The 19,544-nt window shown below is 42.4% G+C and overlaps 1 protein-coding gene across 1 annotated transcript in view; it reads right to left on the bottom strand.

The window, feature by feature from the left end:
• Positions 1–19,219, bottom strand: part of tm9sf2 (transmembrane 9 superfamily member 2) — a 51,369-nt gene extending 32,150 nt beyond the window's left edge. The window contains exons 1-5 of the mRNA XM_072258845.1: positions 19,038–19,219; positions 12,754–12,821; positions 12,506–12,599; positions 7,403–7,530; positions 1,243–1,372 (exon numbers count right to left, since the gene is read on the bottom strand). Coding sequence (XP_072114946.1) covers positions 1,243–1,372; positions 7,403–7,530; positions 12,506–12,599; positions 12,754–12,821; positions 19,038–19,154 — 537 coding nt within the window. The 5' untranslated portion in view covers positions 19,155–19,219. The remainder of the gene's footprint in view (positions 1–1,242; positions 1,373–7,402; positions 7,531–12,505; positions 12,600–12,753; positions 12,822–19,037) is intronic.
• Between the last annotated feature and the right edge of the window lie 325 nt (positions 19,220–19,544).

Raw genomic sequence — 19,544 nt, 5'->3', positions numbered from 1 at the left:
GTTAGAACTTAAGCCTTACCTCTGTCATTTAATTGAAAATGGTTTCTAAATTTCAACAGCAAACCAATAATTACAATGCTACTATAATAGTGCAGAACTTACTGCTGCTTCCTTGCAGTTCCACAGTCCCAGATTCAATCCTAACCTCAGATGCTGTGTGGAGCTCACACTATCTCCCCTTGACCATGGGTTTTCTCTCACAACCAAAGACAAGCTGATAGCTGTAGGTTACCTGTTAGTGTAGGTAAGTAGCAAAAGAATTGAAGGGGAAATTGATAGGTATGTGGGAAAATAAGTTGCAGAGCTATAGGAAAATAAAATAATGAGAATGGTACTGCTGGGAATGCTCTGCTGACATGAACCTAATGAGCCAAATTATCTCCTCCCCTGTCATAACAAGTAAACACAAATTTAAACATCACACGATTAAGTAGTAGTTTTATAAAAATAAATATATCTATGGAGAAAAAAGGCACATCTCCTTCTAATATAAACATACACATGAAGTACTTTAATATGACCACTAGCTTTAACACATATAGGACAAAACTGACCCTTAGCTCCTGTTGCTAGATCCCAATCGCAAACCTAAGAAGTGGACCTAACAGAATAAATGCATGGTAGGCATTATCTGCTATTCAAAGGTAACAGAAACTAAATCTGACAGTTAAAAATCGATGGCTGCACTTAAATTGGACCAAGAAAACTCGAGGTCCAATTTATACACAGCCCATTGTCAAGTCTAATTCATAGCAGCTGGGAAACAAAAATTTGGCTTTGACCCTTAAATCAAGATTCCCACTTCTTGTTCACTCCAGCTAGGGAGGTACACATGCCCAGTCTGCAGAAACAAGACAGGACAAAGCTTTCATCTACTTCTCCTCTTCTCCAACAGCAGACAAAATATTGAATGTGCCAAACTTTACAGAAACATTTCCTACATCAGTACTTTTAGTCAACTAAAATCAAAAACAAGCAGATTTCAAATTAGTGATGTATTATTATCTACATTAATGCAGGCAGATTCGAGAAGTTAGTTTTATGTTTAAGGAATTTTTATAATATATTCCCCAAGCACTTATTTTGGGTATCAAGGTAATACAAGTGTAGATGATGGATAGTTTCGATCTCTGCTGTACACTTGTGTACCAAGTGATATTGTGCTTGAATCTTTGGTCAAGAATTAGTACTAAAATGTTATTAAGTTCAGCATTCAGGTATTCAATATGTGGGCAAACTTACGTTAATGATACAAGCATCTTTTGGGCGGCCAACCTTTGTTACATAGCAACCAATGGGAAATCCTGGATTACAGAACTTCTGCCCTTCTTCCACATCATAACACCATGTAACAGGCATATTATCAATGATCCTACAAAGGTAAATTATGCATATTGATATAAATTGTCCATCATGTGTATCAATAAACAGACACCTGTAAACTTTTGTTGTCAGGGCCGTGGAAAAGATTATTGGCGTGAAGCTGCCCTCGATCCAGGGCTTATATGCATCTAGAGTCAGGAAGCGAGCAAGCATCATTGTAGACCCATCACACCCTGGACATCGCCTGTTTCAACTCCTTCCTTCTGGTAGATGCTTTAGATCACTGTATGCCAGGACAAATAGGTACAAGAACAGTTTCTTTCTGTATGCCATCAGTCTTATGAACACTGGAATTTTAGTTTATTATAAACCAAGTCCACCTGTACATACACAGGTATATCTCATTGTATATAGTTCATGATTATTTGCACTATTGTTTTGTTTGCTTTTTGATTCTGTACAGCGAGAGCTCAGGGAAACCGGCATCAAATTCCCTGTATGTGTCCACATACTTGGCGATAATAAAGGATTCTGATTCTGATTTACATATTTACCTGCAGCATTAAAACAAATTTTGTTGTTGTTTGATTACTCTTATATTAAATATTCCCATAATTCTACCAGCAATTCTTCTATGTTCTTAGGAACAACAGGACTCTCCTCTCCTTTGGTATCATAGGAAAAAATGGACTTACTTCATTCCTAGGTTGCTTCCCATCTTTTCCTTTCCCAACAGTTCTTGCATGGAAAAAAATGGTTTTGGAGGGATCCTTTGGCTGCCTGTCTTTCTTTTCTATCTGCTTGATTTCTAGACTTATGTGAGAATTGCATGCACACAGGTCACACTTGCCTCTTAAACAATGTCATTTTGTTTAGAGAAGACTTATCATCTAAAAATTTATTTTCAACAATGACATTTGCGTTTTTCATGATAATCTCTTTCGTCATTTCAAATTGTATAAATGTTTAGTTGTTTCAGTCACTGAATGTTTTGTCTGCTCTTGTCTTCTTACTTTTCCCTTTAAGAAGGAGATGAGTTACTAACTTCAAACTTTCTACATAATCACTCAAAGAGTTAAACTGCATGTGCATGTAACAAGAGCTGTATAACTCATCTCCTTCTACCTTAGGCCACGAACTTATCAATTACCCCTGCTGTGGACCACTTTCTGGAGGTCCAAGACACCGACTTCTACAAAGAAGGGATCCATATGCTCCACGACTGCTGGACTAAGTGTGTAAATGTAGGAGGGGACTATGTTGAAAAATAAATGTACCAGGTTTTCTAAAATTGACTCCTTCTACCATAGGCCACAAACTTATCAATCACCTCTCGTACCTCCAGTGAACCCCACAATACCCTGGAGTGGAGAACTTCAGAGATTCCCCACCTCTTACAGGAAGAAATTCTGATGCACTTCAATTTTAACTGCCTTCTCATTGGTGACTCGCTCATTCATGGAAATATCTCAGTATCAATCTTGTCATACTGCCTGAGAATATGTTTAAATAAGATCACCATCCATTCTTCTAAACTCCAAAGAACACGGTTCTAATTTTTGTTAAGCTGTTCATTGCAATGGGGGGAGGGGAGCTCCTCTCCCCTCCCCCGATTGGGAAGGTCAGATGCAACCTGGTGCATCTAAAACCCTGCTACGTGCCTCTGGTGAAGAGTAAACCTGCAACCTCAAGGACAGTGAGGAAATGGTCGGAGGAGGCTTATGAGGCGCTCCAGGGTTGTTTTGAGGTGACAGACTGCTAGGCACTCTGTGAGCCACATGGAGAGGATATTGATGGGCTCACAGAGTGCATCACTGATTACATCAACTTCTGTGTGGACTGTGTTCCAACAAGAACTTCCTTTGTTATTCAATTAACAAGCTATGGGTAACAAAGGATATTAAGGACATCCTGAACACTAAAAAGAGGATGTTTAGAGATGGAAATAGGGAGGAGCTGAGGGCAATACAGAGGGACCTGAAAACCAGGATCAGGGAGGCTAAAAACAGGTACAGGAGGAAGCTTGAGTGGAAATTCCAGCAGAACAACATGAGAAAGGTCTGGAGTGGGATGAGGACCATCACTGGGTTCCGGCAAACCAGCAACAGAGGAGCTGAAGGCAGTGTGGACAGGGCCAACAAACTTAACCTGTTCTTTAACAGATTTGACATTGTGGCCCCTGCCCATCCCCCACAAGTCATCTGTTGTCGGCCCCCAACCAACACATATTCCACTCTCCCCTCCTACCCCTCCTCATAGACCCCCACCCTGCTGTCATGACTATACCCCTTCCCCACATGAAACCACCACGGTGGGCTTCACAGCTGAACAGGTGAGAAGACAGCTGAAACGTCTCAACCCAAGCAAGGCTGCAGGACCGGATGGTGTCAGTACCAGGGTGCTCAAAGCCTGTGCCCCTCAGCTTTGTGGAGTACGTCGCCATGTCTTCAAACTGAGCCTGAGGCTCCAGAGGGTTCCTGTGCTGTGGAAGACGTCCTGCCTCGTCCCTGTGCCGAAGGCGCCGTGCCCCAGCAGCCTCAATGACTACAGACCAGTGGCATTGACCTCCCACATCATAAAGACCCTGGAGAGACTTGTTCTGGAGCTGCTCCGGCCTATGGTCAGGCCACACTTAGATTCCCTCCAGTTCGCCTGTTGAGGATGCCATCGTCTACCTGCTGAACCGTGTCTACGCCCACCTGGACAAGCCAGTGAGCACTGTGAGGGTCATGTTTTTTGACTTCTCCAGTGCGTTCAACACCATCCGCCCTGCTCTGCTGGGGGAGAAGCTGACAGCGATGCAGGTGGATGCTTCCCTGGTATTATGGATTCTTGATTACCTGACTGGCAGACCACAGTATGTGTGCTTGCAACACTGTGTGTCCGACAGAGTGATCAGCAGCACTGGGGCTCCACAGGGGACTGTCTTGTCTCCCTTTCTCTTCACCATCTACACCTCGGACTTCAACTACTGCACAGAGTCTTGTCATCTTCAGAAGTTTTCTGATGACTCTGCTATAGTTGGATGCATCAGCAGGGGAGATGAGGCTGAGTACAGGGCTACGGTAGGAAACTTTGTCACATGGTGTGAGCAGAATTATCTGCAGCTTAATGTGAAAAAGACTAAGGAGCTGGTGGTTTTCCTGAGGAAAGCTAAGGTACCGGTGACCCCTGTTTCCATCCAGGGGGTCAGTGTGGACATGGTGGAGGATTACAAATACCTGGGGATACAAATTGACAATAAACTGGACTGGTCAAAGAACACTGAGGCTGTCTACAAGAAGGGTCAGAGCCGTCTCTATTTCCTAAGGAGACTGAGGTCCTTTAACATCTGCCGGACGATGCTGAGGATGTTCTACGAGTCTGTGGTGGCCAGTGCGGTCATGTTTGCTGTTGTGTGCTGGGGCAGCAGGTTGAAGGTAGCAGACACCAACAGAATCAACAAGCTCATTCGTAAGGCCAGTGATGTTGTGGGGATGGAACTGGACTCTCTCACGGTGGTGTCTGAAAAGAGGATGCTGTTCAAGTCGCATGCCATCTTGGACAATGTCTCCCATCCACTACATAATGTACTGGTTGGGCACAGGAGTACGTTCAGCCAGAGACTCATTCCACCGAGATGCAAAACAGAGTGTCATAGGAAGTCATTCCTGCCTGTGGCCATCAAACTTTACAACTCCTCCCTTGGAGCGTCAGACACCCTGAGCCAATAGGCTGGTCCTGGACTTATTTCCTGGCATAATTTACATATTACTATTTAATTATTTATGGTGCAACTGTAACGAAAACCAATTTCCCCCGGGATCGATAAAGTATGACTAAGACTATGACTATTGGAGAACACTCTCAGGAACCAGCTAAGCTCTTCTAGTCTGCCTTCAATGCTAGTATATTCTTCTTGAAGAGTTTATCTAAATTGCACTTTAGCAAAATTTACTGCACAAAGGATTTATAATTTGCCTTAAATGTAACTTTTGATGTGGCTTATTTTGGGAACCTACTTACAATTATTTTTATAAGACCGTTCCTACCACTAGATGATGTACATAAAAGCACCAATAAAGTGAATAATACTGAGATGTAAAGCTGACATTTTATCAAAATTTCCTTATTTATTTTACTTAGCAAGACATTTACAAGCTCCACTCTGAGAACTGTGCACATAGACAAAGATGCCACCTGCCTATCTGATTAAATATTTAACATGCTGCATGAGAACTCACTGCATCATCTGCATGTTTTCATGCCCTTCACTTCAAGTCAAAGTTTCTTGTCATTTAACTATATACACGTACACCATCAAACACGATGTTTTTTCTGAACCAGGGCGTAAAGCACCATCGTACACATAACACCTGTAATACGCAATAACTTATAAAAGGATAAAATATATAGATGAAATACACATAAATAAACAAACTAAGTGCATAATTTAAATATTGTAAGGTACAGAACAGATTAACCAGTAACACATTGAATGCAATGCAGCAGGAAGTTCAGAACTTTAATGGCCTGAGAGAAGAAACTGTTTCCCATCCTGACCGTTCTTGTTTTTATGCATCGGAGTCTCTTGTTTGATGGTAGAAAGTTAAAGAAGATGCTGGATGGATGGGTGGGATCCTTAATAATACTAAGGGCCTGCATACTCAACACTCCTGATTAGTGTCCCTATGATCCTCCCAGCCATTCTTACAATCTTTTGTAGGGACTTCCGTCTGATACTCGGCTGCTCCCATACCAGATGGAGATGCAAGTTGTCAGGACGCTCTCAATGGTGCTCCTATAAAATGCAGTAAAGATATTGGGGAGGAAAGAGCCTCAATCTCCTTAGGAAGTGGAGAAGCTACTGTGCCTTCTTGTTCAGGGAGGTGACATTAAGGGACCTGGTGAGGTCATCCGTGACATGAACTCCCAGGAGTCCAGTGCACCTAACTCCATGGAGAAGCCATGTATTCACAGAGGGAGACCTCTGCACCTTCCTGAAGTCCACAATGTTTTGCTTGGTCTTTTCACATGCACACCTAGGTTGTTCTCACACCAGTCCACCAGCCACTCCACTTCCTCTCTGTACTTCATCTCATCAACGTTGTGTCATCTGCAAACTTGATGACACGATTTGAGCTGAATCCTGCGACACAGTCATGCATTAGCAGTGTGAACAGCAGCAGGCTGAGCACACTGTCCTGGGGAGTGCTAGTGGTCAGCGTAATGGCAGTAGAGACATTGCTACCCATACAGACTGACTGTGGCCTTTCTGTTAAGAAGTGCAGGGTCCAGTTGCAGATGGTCTGGTTCAGACCCAGCGAGGACAGTTTCCCCACCAGTTTTTACAGGCAGGTCCACTGATATATTATATCTATTCTGAAGTATTCTGATTGCATAAAGCAATCATATACCTACCAGGAAGAAAAATTCATATGCAAAGTATGCCTGTCTAACTTACAACAGATGTTTCACCCCACCCCACCCTATTTTTTCAACAATATGTGGCCAACTATGTGAAAGCAGATGACTAATTTAATTGGGAACCGTATGTATAACTATGAAATTGTACGAATAAACACAAGATAGTCTGCAGATGCTGGCAACCCAGAGCAACCAACACACACGAAGTACCTGAAGGACTCAGCCGATCAGGCAGCATCTACAGAGAAGAATAAACAGCCAATGTTTCATCCTGAGACCCTTCATCAGGACAAGAAAAGAAGGGGCTAGAAGCCAGAATAAGAAGGTGGAGGTGGGGGGGAGGGAAGGAGTACAAGCCGGCAGGTGATAGGTGAAGTCAGGTGAAAGGTAATGTGGGAAGGGGAATGAAGTAAGTGGCTGGGAGGGGATAGGTGGAAGGGGTAAAGAGCTGAAGAGGGAGAAATCTAATAGGAGAGGACTCACAAAGGATCTCAGCCTGAAACATTGACTGTTTATTCCTCTCCATAGATGTCGCCTGACCTGCTGTGTTCCTTCAGCATTTTGTGTGTTGCTCTGAAAGACTATGAATATAGCTGTTCTCTAGAATGTTTATAAAAAGAACAAATGTAGCTTACTATATATAAAGTAATAGTAAGTGCTTCTAATTACTCACCAATGATGTTGATAGTTTAAATGCATGCCATTTTTTAAAAACACCAACTTTGATTTGTCCTCCGTTTTCTGAACGTCATATTCTTTTGTGCATACATGCTTACACACCTCCTCCTTCTTGAAGTGAAACTGTAATTTAACATATCACCACTCAGTTTGTTTTTAAAGCACAAATCAATGAGTATTCTTTATACTAATTGTAACAGCTCACAAAATTAAAGTGTAATTGATCATTTCAGACCATAGTTCCTTCACCGACTTTATGTCAATTATTGGATTTATGGGTGGATTTTTGGAAATTTGCGACTATATAAAGAAACAATTAAGAGACCGAACAGATATAATAATGCAAGAGCAAATATTACAAACTTCACAATCTTTATTGCATCTTAGTCAATTTTATGTATAATAAAGCACAAGGTGGCTTTGTAATCATACCATTAACTTTAGAGGAAAAGTTCTGCCCTACAGTATCTGTGGCCAGTTTACTACTATCCAACATTGGAGTCCTTAAAAATAAACACATGAAAACAAGATCAATGACCAAGATTATAATCACCTGTCCAAACATCTCCTCCTCTGGTTTGCTTGCCAATATGCGTCTGATTACAATCTTCTGAGATGTCTCAGATGGTCAAGTTAAAAACCACCATATAATTGTAAACTGCTGGTGTTATATTGCACAGAATCAAGAAAGAATAAGGAAATTAATAGGAATTGGGAGAAGTGAGAAGCTGGAGAAATAAGAAAACAAAGTGAAATGGATGAAATCGAGAAGCAGAATACTAAAATGAGAGAAATTAATACTTATGTAATTCATGATTAATACCGAATCAACCTTTCTCATGGTGCTCAACAGAGAGAGAATACGCAACATGAAAAAGACTGCAATATATTAGTGTTGCACTAGTAAAAAGGAAAACAAAGTGAAAAGCATTGATCAAGTGTGACAAAGCAGTTTAAGAGATTAAAAACCAATAAACTGCAGATACTGGGAACTGGTTGTCGGCCCAAAACTTTATCACTGTGCCAGTACCACCAATGCCAGTATTTTGTATTTATTTTATAATTTGATAATGAGCAAAGTTATTGATTCAAGCTGACCAGCAGTATGTGACAACACTGTGACGTGCATAACAAGATTAAACTAAATTCACACCATAAACTAATTCTCCTCTGCAGCTTTAAAACACTGCTGATTTTAAAATAAAGTTAAGCTTTAAAGGATGCCTCGATCTCATCTTTTTCCACCAAACATCCAAAAAGCAAAGTTTTGTAAAATAGAGAATAACTTCAGTGAACTATGAATGACTATGCAAGCTGTAACAGCAGTAACCACCCAATGGAAAGGAATGACTCTGTGCATATTTGCTTCTTCTTCTTCTAAAGTTTAATGACGGTAATCAGACCAACATGAAATGCATTACCAGCACCTACCGAGTTGAAGTGTGGAGCAAAGAGACAAGAAGTAAACCCACTAAGTTCCCCACTCTAAAAAAATTCGAATAATATCAGTAAGTCTAATGCTTTTCAGAAAGTCAAATACACACTGTATACAGGGTCTTGAAAAGTATTCAGCTCCTAACCATTTGTTCATATAAATGAGTATTACAACCAGGGAATTTGATTGATTTAACCGTGAATTTTTATTTGTGAATCACATGTTCCTTCCTTTACATTAGAGCCCTAAAAGCAGGGAAAATTGTAAAGCATGAAAAACTGAAATTTCAAAAGCTGGAATGTCAGCACTTCAAAACTAAATCCCCTTTGCTCAGTACTAAGTTGAACCACCTCTTGCAGCTATTACAGCCAGTAGTCTTTTGGGATACATCTGTTACAAGATTTGCCCATTTCTCCTTGTAAAATTGCTCAAGCCGTGCCAGGTTAGTTGGGGAGAGGCAGTGGACAGCAACCTTGAGGTCTTGCCAGAGATATTCGATCAGGTTAAGGTCAGGACTCTGGCTGGGCCACTCAAGAACATCAATTACTTTCGATTTTAGTCACTCCATGGTTATTCTGGCATGGGTTGCTGTCCTGCTGTAAGATGAACTTCCTCTCCAGTTTAAGCTTTCTGGTAGAGGCTAGCAGGTTTTTATTAAGGATCAAAATTCACAGTACATTTATTATCAAAGTATGTATAAATTATACAAACTTGAGATTCGTCTCCTTACAGGCAGCCACGAAACAAGAAACCCAAAAGAATCCATTAAAAAAACCAAACACTCAATACTCAGAGAGAAAAACACAAATCGTGTCAACAATAAAAGTTAATTAACAGCATACAGGACTAAAGTGAGTCCACAGACATGAAGACTGGAGCAGCCGGATCAGGCCCAAAGGTTCAGCCTCAGTTTCCCACACAGTGCAGCAAAACAGAGCTCACAGACACAAAGCCCAGAGCAGCCTCACGGCCTCAGCCTCGGTGCCATGGCGAGTGGAGTAAACGTTTCAATCCATCTAGCCCAGCATTTAAATTTCCAAACATCGGGTTGTCCCTCGCATTAGGACCCTGTCGCTTGGATATGCTCTGGGCCCAGAATCCACCGCCATGTTCTGGGATGTTCCAAATCGGCCCAGCACTTGGATCAATCAGACCCTGCTCTCTGTTTAGGCGGACAGGATCTGAAACTCCGCTGCTTCACATGCCCCGACTCTGTCTCGACCATGTCTGGACGTCGCTCCGACCATTTCTCCTCGAACATGCACGGACTCTTCGTTGTTTGCAGTTATCGTTTACTACAATTTTTCACAGAAGTGGCATTAATAAAGTACTTAGTTGTATTTCTTTCTTTATGAACCGCCAGTAAGCTGTTGCCCGTCTTCAGTACAGCCATCTTAAACTGAAAATCTGTCTGTATTTAGCAGCATTCATCTTCCCATCAATCCTGACCAGATTTCTGCTAAAAAACATAACTTTGCCTGTAAAAGCTTTGCAAAGTGTCACTTAGAAGATACTGTAAAGATGTGGAAGACAATCTTGCAGCAGATGAGACGAAAGTGGAACTGCTTGGCCTGAACACTAGGCAGTGTATATGGCGTAAATCTAATACTGCATATCAGCCAGGTAACACCAATCCTACTGTAAAGTATGGTGGAGGTATCATCATACTGCGGAGATGCTTTTCAGCAGCAGGGGTTGGCAATCTGGTCAGGGTTGATGGGAAGGTGAATGCTGCTAAATACTGAGAGATCCTGGATTCAAACCTGCTTTACAATTTTCTTTGTTTTTTGGGCTCTACTGTGGGGAAAAAAAAAGAGCATGCGATACACAAATAAAAATTCTCAGTTAAATTGATCAAAATTCCTGGTTGTAATAATCACTTATGTGTACAAAGGGTTGGGGGCTGAATACTTTTTCAAGCTACTGTACATTATGTTGGCAGTAATATCTTAACAAACATTCTATATTAAACCCTGTCGTTCCTAAAGATCTCAATTTAGTAACTAGATGTTTCCTTGCACCTCAAAGGAACTGCATTCAAACAATATATGCTGCACCATTTCTTGATAAGCGCACTTCCTACAGATGCCATTGTCATGCATATTAATTCTGAACAAGGAATTATTCAACCTTGTATGTCCAATAAATAAACGTGTTAAGTATAACATTTTCTCTCCTTGTATACCCATCTCTCAGTTGAGCTCCCACCATCCTCTGGATTTTATATAAATGCTATCCTTTCTTTTCCTTCTTCCAACTTCGTTGTCACAGAAAAGACTTTAATTATGACTTTCATCTGCCCTCATATAAAGGCACCACTACATTTATATCTTTAATTTTAAGTGTCTGCAGCATTGTTTCCTTCAACCCAACGTAGCCAGGAACCCAGTTAAAATGTATACACAGACCTAGACTCTGTAGCCTTAACAGGTATTGTCCAATCTAAGGAGAAAGTCTGGCCTACAATTTGAACCATGTTGTAATAGATGTCAAAACCGAAAATAAATCAGAACATAGGAGTATATAATCAGGGTGTACTTCATCTACCCATTCCAAGGCTAAAATGACAGCAACCATCTCAGATGAGAATACTGATACTTAGTCTGATAATCTTTTCCTAACAGTCACCTGTAACTTTGGAACATAAACAGAAACACCTGTATGAGGGTTCAAAAGATCACTGGTTCATTTGAACCTTCTGTGTAGATATGTAAGAATCCATAATATCTGTTTTACATATATAGCTGAACTTCCTGTGTTATTGATAGTAATCACTCCTCATCTTATCTTTTTTTCTGAAGACCCAAATCAACCACAGGGAAAAAAAAACATGGAGGAGTGACAGAAAGGGGTACACTGGGACCATAATCCATATTAACCACCTAAAGATTTTGTGCTCATTCGTTTCCCATACAACCAAAACTAAAGACCTTATGAACACAGTGCTCCCAACACTCTACCAACTTTATGTTCTCTTTTGTTAACCCAATAAACCATTGCTAACTGTAACCTGCATAGAGGTGGAGGCATTTCACCCTTTTCTACGAATAATACTGAAATTGGGGATGATTTAATAGTACGAGGACCACAACAATCTCAATGCTTGAACTTTATCTAGGGGCTTTAAGACCGCTAGTACGGCTGACCCATAAGCAACATATCCACAATCAAGGACAGATCTGATTAAAGCAAGATAGATTTGTTTAATTGATCTCCAATTCACACCCCAATCACTCCTAACTAAGCACCTGAGCTCATTAAGGTCCATTTTAGACAGTGCTTTTGCTTTAAGCTGTCTACCCAGTTGAACCAGTTTGGGAGAATCTTAATGTCAGGAATGTGACTCAACAATCTTACCTTCGATGTTACAGGTCATTTGAAAAGTCATTGAAATTTAAAACAAAATGATTTTGATGATCTACACAGCACGATGTTTAACAAACTGGTTGATCTGACTCTTGCTAGTCTGGCAAAGATAACTATTATAGCAGCATGAAATCACTGAACTGGACAGAGAAGGTGTCAAACCTGAAACTCAGGTACTTTTGCATTCCAATAGATGCTTCATACTTGACGCCTTTCAACAACAGGCATCTACTTTTGTACACATAAGAAACTGTTGCTTTTGTGAAATACCTCAATTACAGAAAAGCACATCCTTACCTTGTATGGAGCTGGTTCGATCCTCTCACCAAAGAGCACTTGGCCGAGGTTTTCAGAAGGACGTTTCTCCTTTTCCAACTGACAGAAATCAAACCTTTACCAGGAAGAAATGTTTTACAAATATCTATTAACTTAACATATTCTTGATTCAGGTGCAAGCTGTTTACATTATTTAAACATGGAGATAAAGCCAGAAAATACTTTCTGATAAATCAGTAAATTTTTTCAAATTTAAGACATTTACTTACGCAGCATACTCATATGGTAAGACAGATTCCACCGAATCAAGCCTGTTTACAAATAATTCAATGGTACTCTGGAAGGGAACAAAGAGAGAAAAGAACAAGCTGTCATAATTCTAGCTGGCTTAGTCTACCTCAGATTCTTATGGCAATTCAAGGTCTCAAGAAGACTTGCATCATGTATACAAATCTGGTTGAGCAACCCAAGACAAATTTACTTGCATTAAAGTTAGTTCACCAGATTGATTTTTGGTGTGGAAGGTATGACCCAAGAGATTAAGATCATTAGACCTATATGCTTAAGTTTGTAAAATTGAGAGGTAATCTAATTGAAACACACAGTGGGTTAATGTAGAGATGATGGTTTGCCTGGACATCTAGAACTAGAGGTCATTTTCAAAAACAAAAATAAGACAAACTTTCTTCAGTCAGAAAGTAATGAGTCTCTGGAATTCTCTACCAAGTTAGGGCTCAGTCACTGAGTACATCCAGACAGATATTGAAAAAATTTTGATATTAAGAGACTTGAGGGAAATGGGGTTAGTGCAGTAAAGGTCACTTACAATCATTTGGGATGTAAGAGCAGGTGTGAAATGCTTAATAGCCCACTCATGCTACTGTTTCTTATATTCAAGGATTTGAACATATTTTCAAAGTTTGATGTGAAAGGGTTACCAGTATTATGAGGAACGTCTGGCAGTTCTTGGGCTATATTCCCTGGAGTTCAGGAGAATGAGGGGGGAGAAACATTCTGAATGTGAAAAGACCTGAACAGTTTAGATATGGCAAAGTTATTTCCCATGGTAGGGGATTCTAGGACAAGAGAGCATGACTTCAGGATTGAAGGACATCCTTTTAGAACTGAGATGCGGAGAAATTACTTTAGTCAGAGGGTGGTAAATCTGTGGAATTTGTTGCCACGAGTGGCTCTGGAGGCCAAGTCATTGGGTGTATTTAAGGCAGAGATAGATAGGTTCTTGATTATCCAGGGCATCAAAGGGTATGGGATGAAAGCAGGGGGGTGGGGAAGACTGGAAGAATTGGTTCAGCCCATAATTGAATGGCAGAGCAGACTCGATGGGCCAAATGGCCTGCTTCTGCTCCTACATCATATGGTGTCAGAAACAACAGTCTTGCCAAAAAAAAACCATGGCTTTCAAGGTAAGCCATAATTGAATTAGGATTTATTATTGTCACATATACTGAGGTACAGTGAAAAGTTTGTCTTGCATACCGTTAAAACAGATCCATTCAATACACAGTGCACTGAGATAGCACAAGGTAATAAAACATCAGAATACATAATAAGATGTAATAACCAGAGGAAGTGCAGTGCAGGTAGATGGAAGTAGATTGTGAATCAAGAGGTCCATCTTATCATATTAGGGAGCTGTTTAATAGTCTTTTAACAGTGGGGTAGAAGCTGTCCTTGAGCCTGGTGGTACATGCTTTCAGGCTTCTGTACCTGTTGCCCAATGAGAGAAGGAAGGTCTGGGGTCTTTGAAGATGTTGGCTGTTTTACTGAGGCAATGAGAAGTATATACAGAGTACATGGAGGGGAGGCTGGCTTCTATGATGTGCTGAGCCATATCCACAATTCTCTGTAGTTTCTTGTGGTCACAGGCAGAGCAAGTTGTCATAACAGGATTTTTAACAGATGATACAAAAGGTACATACTATTTGCATTCAGTATCAATGTAGTTCATTATTCATACTGTCACTGGTTTGCTCAAGAGTAGAACAATGGAACAAATATAAAGAATCTTTATTCCACAATATTGTATGCGAAATCCATTTCAAGAAGTTTGAATGAGAAAACGGACTTCTAAATGAAAATAGATTGATACTGAAAAAGTGGTTCATACATTATTAATAAAGATTTTATGTAAACCCCAGAACTTTCAACAATAAAAAAACAGCCTTCTTCCTTTCTTCTATCTTGCCCTGTCAAAATAAAAATGGTACAATCACAGACAAGAGAAAATTGGCAAATGCTGGAAATCCAAGCAACCAATACACACACACACACACACACACAAAATACTGGAGGAACTCAGCAGGCCAGGCAGCATCCATGGAAACATTTTCCATCTATGCTGCCTGGCCTACTGAGTTCCTCCAGCAATGTATGTGTGAAAGTGGTACATCAGTTACATTATGTCACTAATAATCCAAAGACCTCTTGGCAGGATGCAGAACTGGCTCTTCACACCTCAAGCTAGGGGTAACATTCTGAGTCCAGCTGACAGCCAGTCTCTCTTAACTTCTTAGGAGTGCAAGTCTCATCTACTCAGTCTCTCTAGGCTTGCCTCACTCATTGAACCTCCCATCCCTGGAACCTATAGTGCATACTTTTTTGTTACGCAACTTCACTGGCAAAACTACACAATATTTCAGGTGCAGTCTTTCCACAATTACAATACTCATTTCCACTCCTACATTGAAATGCTTTTGTTAAAAAAAGCCTTGAGCAAAACACATTAGACATACACATAGTATTTCCAGTCAATAGCTAATGATGATGAAACAGATATTTCAAGTGTAGCTCTTCAGGTCAGAGCTCATGGTATGAACTTTTTCTTCTTTTCACTTCTGATTTCTTGCCTGTTTTACACCTGAAAGTTAGCAGAAATCACACAGCTATGTTCACACACTTTCAGGATCCCAAATACACTCCAAATGTCATTAATAACATTGGAACCAATGTAAACAACCTTTGTATTCCACAAGATTTACCACTCAAAAACCTATTTATCTCAGCAATGTCAAATATAGCTGATAGCCAGGACAAGGTTCTCATCCAACATAGCAGGTTCAGCTTTTAAATCCCACTTCAGCAATGAGGCAGGTATATTAACAACATTTAAAAGACATTTAGGCAGATCCAGGGATAGGAAAGGTTGACAGAGATAAGGGTCAAACATGAGAAAATGGGAATAGCTCAGGCAGACAATTTGGTCGTACAGATCTGCGTCTATGCGGTACAGAAACATAGAAGTCCTACAGCACAATACAGGCCCTTTGGCCCACAAAAGTTGTGCTGAACATGTCCCTACCTTAGAAATTACTAGGGTTACCAATAGCCCTCTATTTTTCTAAGCTCCATGTACCTATCCAAAAGTCTCTTAAAAGACCCGACTGTATCCGCCTCCACCACTGCTGCCGGCAGCCCATTCCACGCACCACTCTCTGAGTAAAAAACTTACCCCTGACATCTCCTCTGTAGCTACTCCCCAGCACCTTAAACCTGTATCCTCTTGTGGCAACCATTTCAGCCCTGGGAAAAAGCCTCTGACTATCCACACAATCAATGCCTCTCATCAGCTTATACACCTCTATCAGATCGCCTCTCATCCTCTGTCACTCCAAAGAGAAAAGGCCGATTTCACTCAACCTGTTCTAATAAGGCATGTTCCCCAATCCAGGCAACATCCTTGTAAGTCTCCTCTACATCCTTCCTATGGTTTCCACATCCTTCCTGTAGTGAGGCGACCAGAACTGAGCACAGTACTCCAAGTGGGGTCTGACCAGGGTCCAATATAGCTGCAACATTACCTCTCGGCTCCTAAATTGAATTCCACGATTGATGAAGGCCAATACACCGTATGCCTTCTTAACCACAGAGTCAACCTGCGCAGCTGCTTTGAGTGTCCTGTGGACTCAGACCCCAAGATCCCTCTGATCCTCCACACTGCCAAGAGTTTTACCATTGATACTATATTCTGCCAACATATTTGACCTACCAAAATGAATCACTTCACACTTACCTGGGTTGAACTCCATCTGTCACTTCTCAGCCCAGTTTTGCATCCTATCAATGTCCCACTGTAACCTCTGACAGCCCTCCACACTATCCACAGCACCCCCAACCTTTGTGTCATCAGCAAACTTACTAACCCATCCCTCCACTTCCTCATCCAGGTCATTTATAAAAAATCACAAAGAGTAAGGGTCCCAGAACAGATCCCTGAGGCACACCACTGGTCACCGACCTCCATGCAGAATATGACCCATCTACAACCACTCTTTGCCTTCTGTGGGCAAGCCAGTTCTGGATCCACAAAGCAATGTCCTCTTGGATCCCATGCCTCCTTACTTTCTCAATAAGCCTTGCATGGGGTACCTTATCAAATGCCTTGCTGAAATCCATATACATTACATCTACTTCTCTACCTTCATCAATGTGTTTTGTCACATCCTCAAAAAATTCAATCAGGCTCATAAGTCAAGACCTGCCCTTGACAAAGCCATGCTGACTATTCCTCATCATACCTCTCCAAATGTTTATAAATCCTGCCTCTCAGGATCTTCTCCATCAACTTACCAGCCACAGAAGTAAGACTCACTGGTCTATAATTTCCTGGACCATCTCTACTTCCTTTCTTGAATAAGGGAACAACATCCTGAACTCTCAAATCTTCTGGAACCTCTCCCATCCCCATTGATGATGCAAAGCTCATTGCCAGAGGCTCAGCAATTTCCTCTCTCACCTCTCACAGTAGCCTAGGGTACATCGCATCCAGTCCCAGCGACTTATCCAACTTGATGCTTTCCAAAAGCTCCAGCACATCCTCTATCTTAATATCTACATGCTCAAGCTTTTCAGTCCACTGCAAGTCATCACTACAATCACCAAGATCCTTTTACATTGTGAATACTGAAGTAAAGTATTCATTAAGTACCTCTGCTATTTCCTCCAGTCCATACACGCTTTCCCACTGTCACACTTGATAGGTCCAATTCTTTCACGTCTTATTCTCTTGCTCTTCACATACTTGTAGAATGCCTTGGGGTTTTCCTTAATCCTGCTCGCCAAGGCCTTCTCATGGCCCCTTCTGGCTCTCCTAATTTCCTTCTTAAACTCTTTCCTGTTAGCCTTATAATCTTCTAGATCTCTAACATTACCTAGCTCTCTGAACCTTTTGTAAGCTTTTCTTTTCTTCTTGACTAGATTTACTACAGCCTTTGTACACCACAGTTCCTGTACCCTACCATAACTTCCATAGCTCTATGACGAATGCTGGGCTAACATTCTACTGCAGTTCTAATGGACCACCATACCAGTGACAGTGAATGCTGACAGATACAATAAGAGACAATGACCGTTTGCCTCAAAGATGGTCCGATTGTCCTTTGAAGAATTGACAACTTTCCCAACCATCTTACCCAAAGTCACAGAAGCAGATCATCCAATCATTATTATTATACTGTCTGTGTAGCCTGATAAATGTAAACCCGTTGTCATATTTCCTACACTGCAACTGAAATGCCACTCTGACAATATTCATTCACTCTGAAGTGGCTAGGAATAGGTTACGGGTCACAATCCGTTTCTCCTGCAAGAAAATTCGTGTTAAGTAGGATGCAACATCTATATCAGGCCAGGGTGTAGTTGGGGGGGCACCCCCTCAGACGGGGGCGGGGGCCTCGTCGGATGGGGCGGCAGGGTGCCCCATTAGATAAAGGGGGGTGGGTGTCCCATCAAACAAGGGGCTGCTGTCCTGTTAGACAAGGGCGGGAGTGTGGAGTGTTATCCTCTCAGGCTAGTGGGGCAACCATTAGTGGGGGGAGGAGTTTCCCATCGAAAGCCAGGGGAGGTCAGAAGACATGGGGGGGAAGCAGATCCTGTCAGAAGCTGGGGGGAGGTCAGTCAGAGGCCGTGGGAGGGTCAGTCAGAAGCCATGGGGGGAAGGGTTCCTGTCAGAAGGCATGGGGAGGGGGGGTTCTTTCCTGAAGCTGTGGGGGGGGGGTGTTCCTGTCAGAAGCCAGGGGAAGGGTTGGTTCCTATCAGAAGCCGGGGGGGGGGGGGGTGTTCCTGTCAGAAGCTGGGGAAAGGATTGCTTCCTGTCAGGGGCTGGGGGAGTGTGTTCCTGTCAAAAGCTGGGGGAGGGCTTGGTTCCTTTCAGAAGCCGGGGAGGGGCGGGGGGCTGTTCCTGACAGAAGCAGGGGTGGGGGGGAGTGTGTTCCTGTTAGAAGCCGGGGAAGGGGGTGTTCCTGTCAGAAGCCGGGAGCGGAATTGGGGGGGGGGGTGTTCCTGTCTGAAGCGGGGAGGGGGGTTTGTTTCCTGTCAGAAGCGATGGGGGAGGGGTGGGGGGGTGTTCCTGTCAGAAGCCAGGAGAAGGGTTGGTTCCTGTCAGAAGCAATGGGGGGGGGTTGTTCCTGTCCGAAGTGGAGGGGGGGGGAGGTTCCTGTCAGACGTGGGAGGGGAGTGTTCCGGTCCAGACAATGGATGGTGGGGTGTTCCTGTCAGAATCGGGGCCAAACACCCCCCCCCCCACGCCCGCGCTCACCTGGCACTCGGCACTGTCGGTCTCACAGAAGTTGACGGGGGCAAGACCGGGCAGGTAGAAGGCGATGGCAGCCCGGAGAACGACGGCCAGCAGCAGTAGCGACAGCCGGGAACACATCCTATCCTGTCCTGTCCCTTCCGCTTCGGCCGCTGCCTCACACTCCGACACGTCACACCCGCCAACCCGCCTGCCGCATTGTGGGACGGCGGAGGGCTCCTCCCTCCAGGAGTCTGCAGAGGGCGCAGTGAGAGAGAGAATTGCGTGATAGCACCAAATCTTAGGGCCGATCGGCCTCTATGTCTAATTGAAAACATATAAATCTAGGAGTAGGAGTAGACTGCTCGGCCATTCAATAAGATCATGGTTGATATGGCAGTGAAATTAGCGCCACCTACCTGCCTTTCCCCCATAACCCTGAATTCACCTGCTATACAATAACCTATCTGACCGTGTCTTGAGTATATTTAATAAGGTATCCTCCACTATGTCCCTGATTAGAGAATTCCA

Source organism: Mobula birostris, chromosome 5, assembly GCF_030028105.1.
Source record: "Mobula birostris isolate sMobBir1 chromosome 5, sMobBir1.hap1, whole genome shotgun sequence".
Classification (NCBI taxonomy): domain Eukaryota; kingdom Metazoa; phylum Chordata; class Chondrichthyes; order Myliobatiformes; family Myliobatidae; genus Mobula; species Mobula birostris.
The sequence above is the reverse complement of the archived record's forward strand: the minus strand, read 5'-3'. Positions and strand labels throughout refer to the sequence as shown.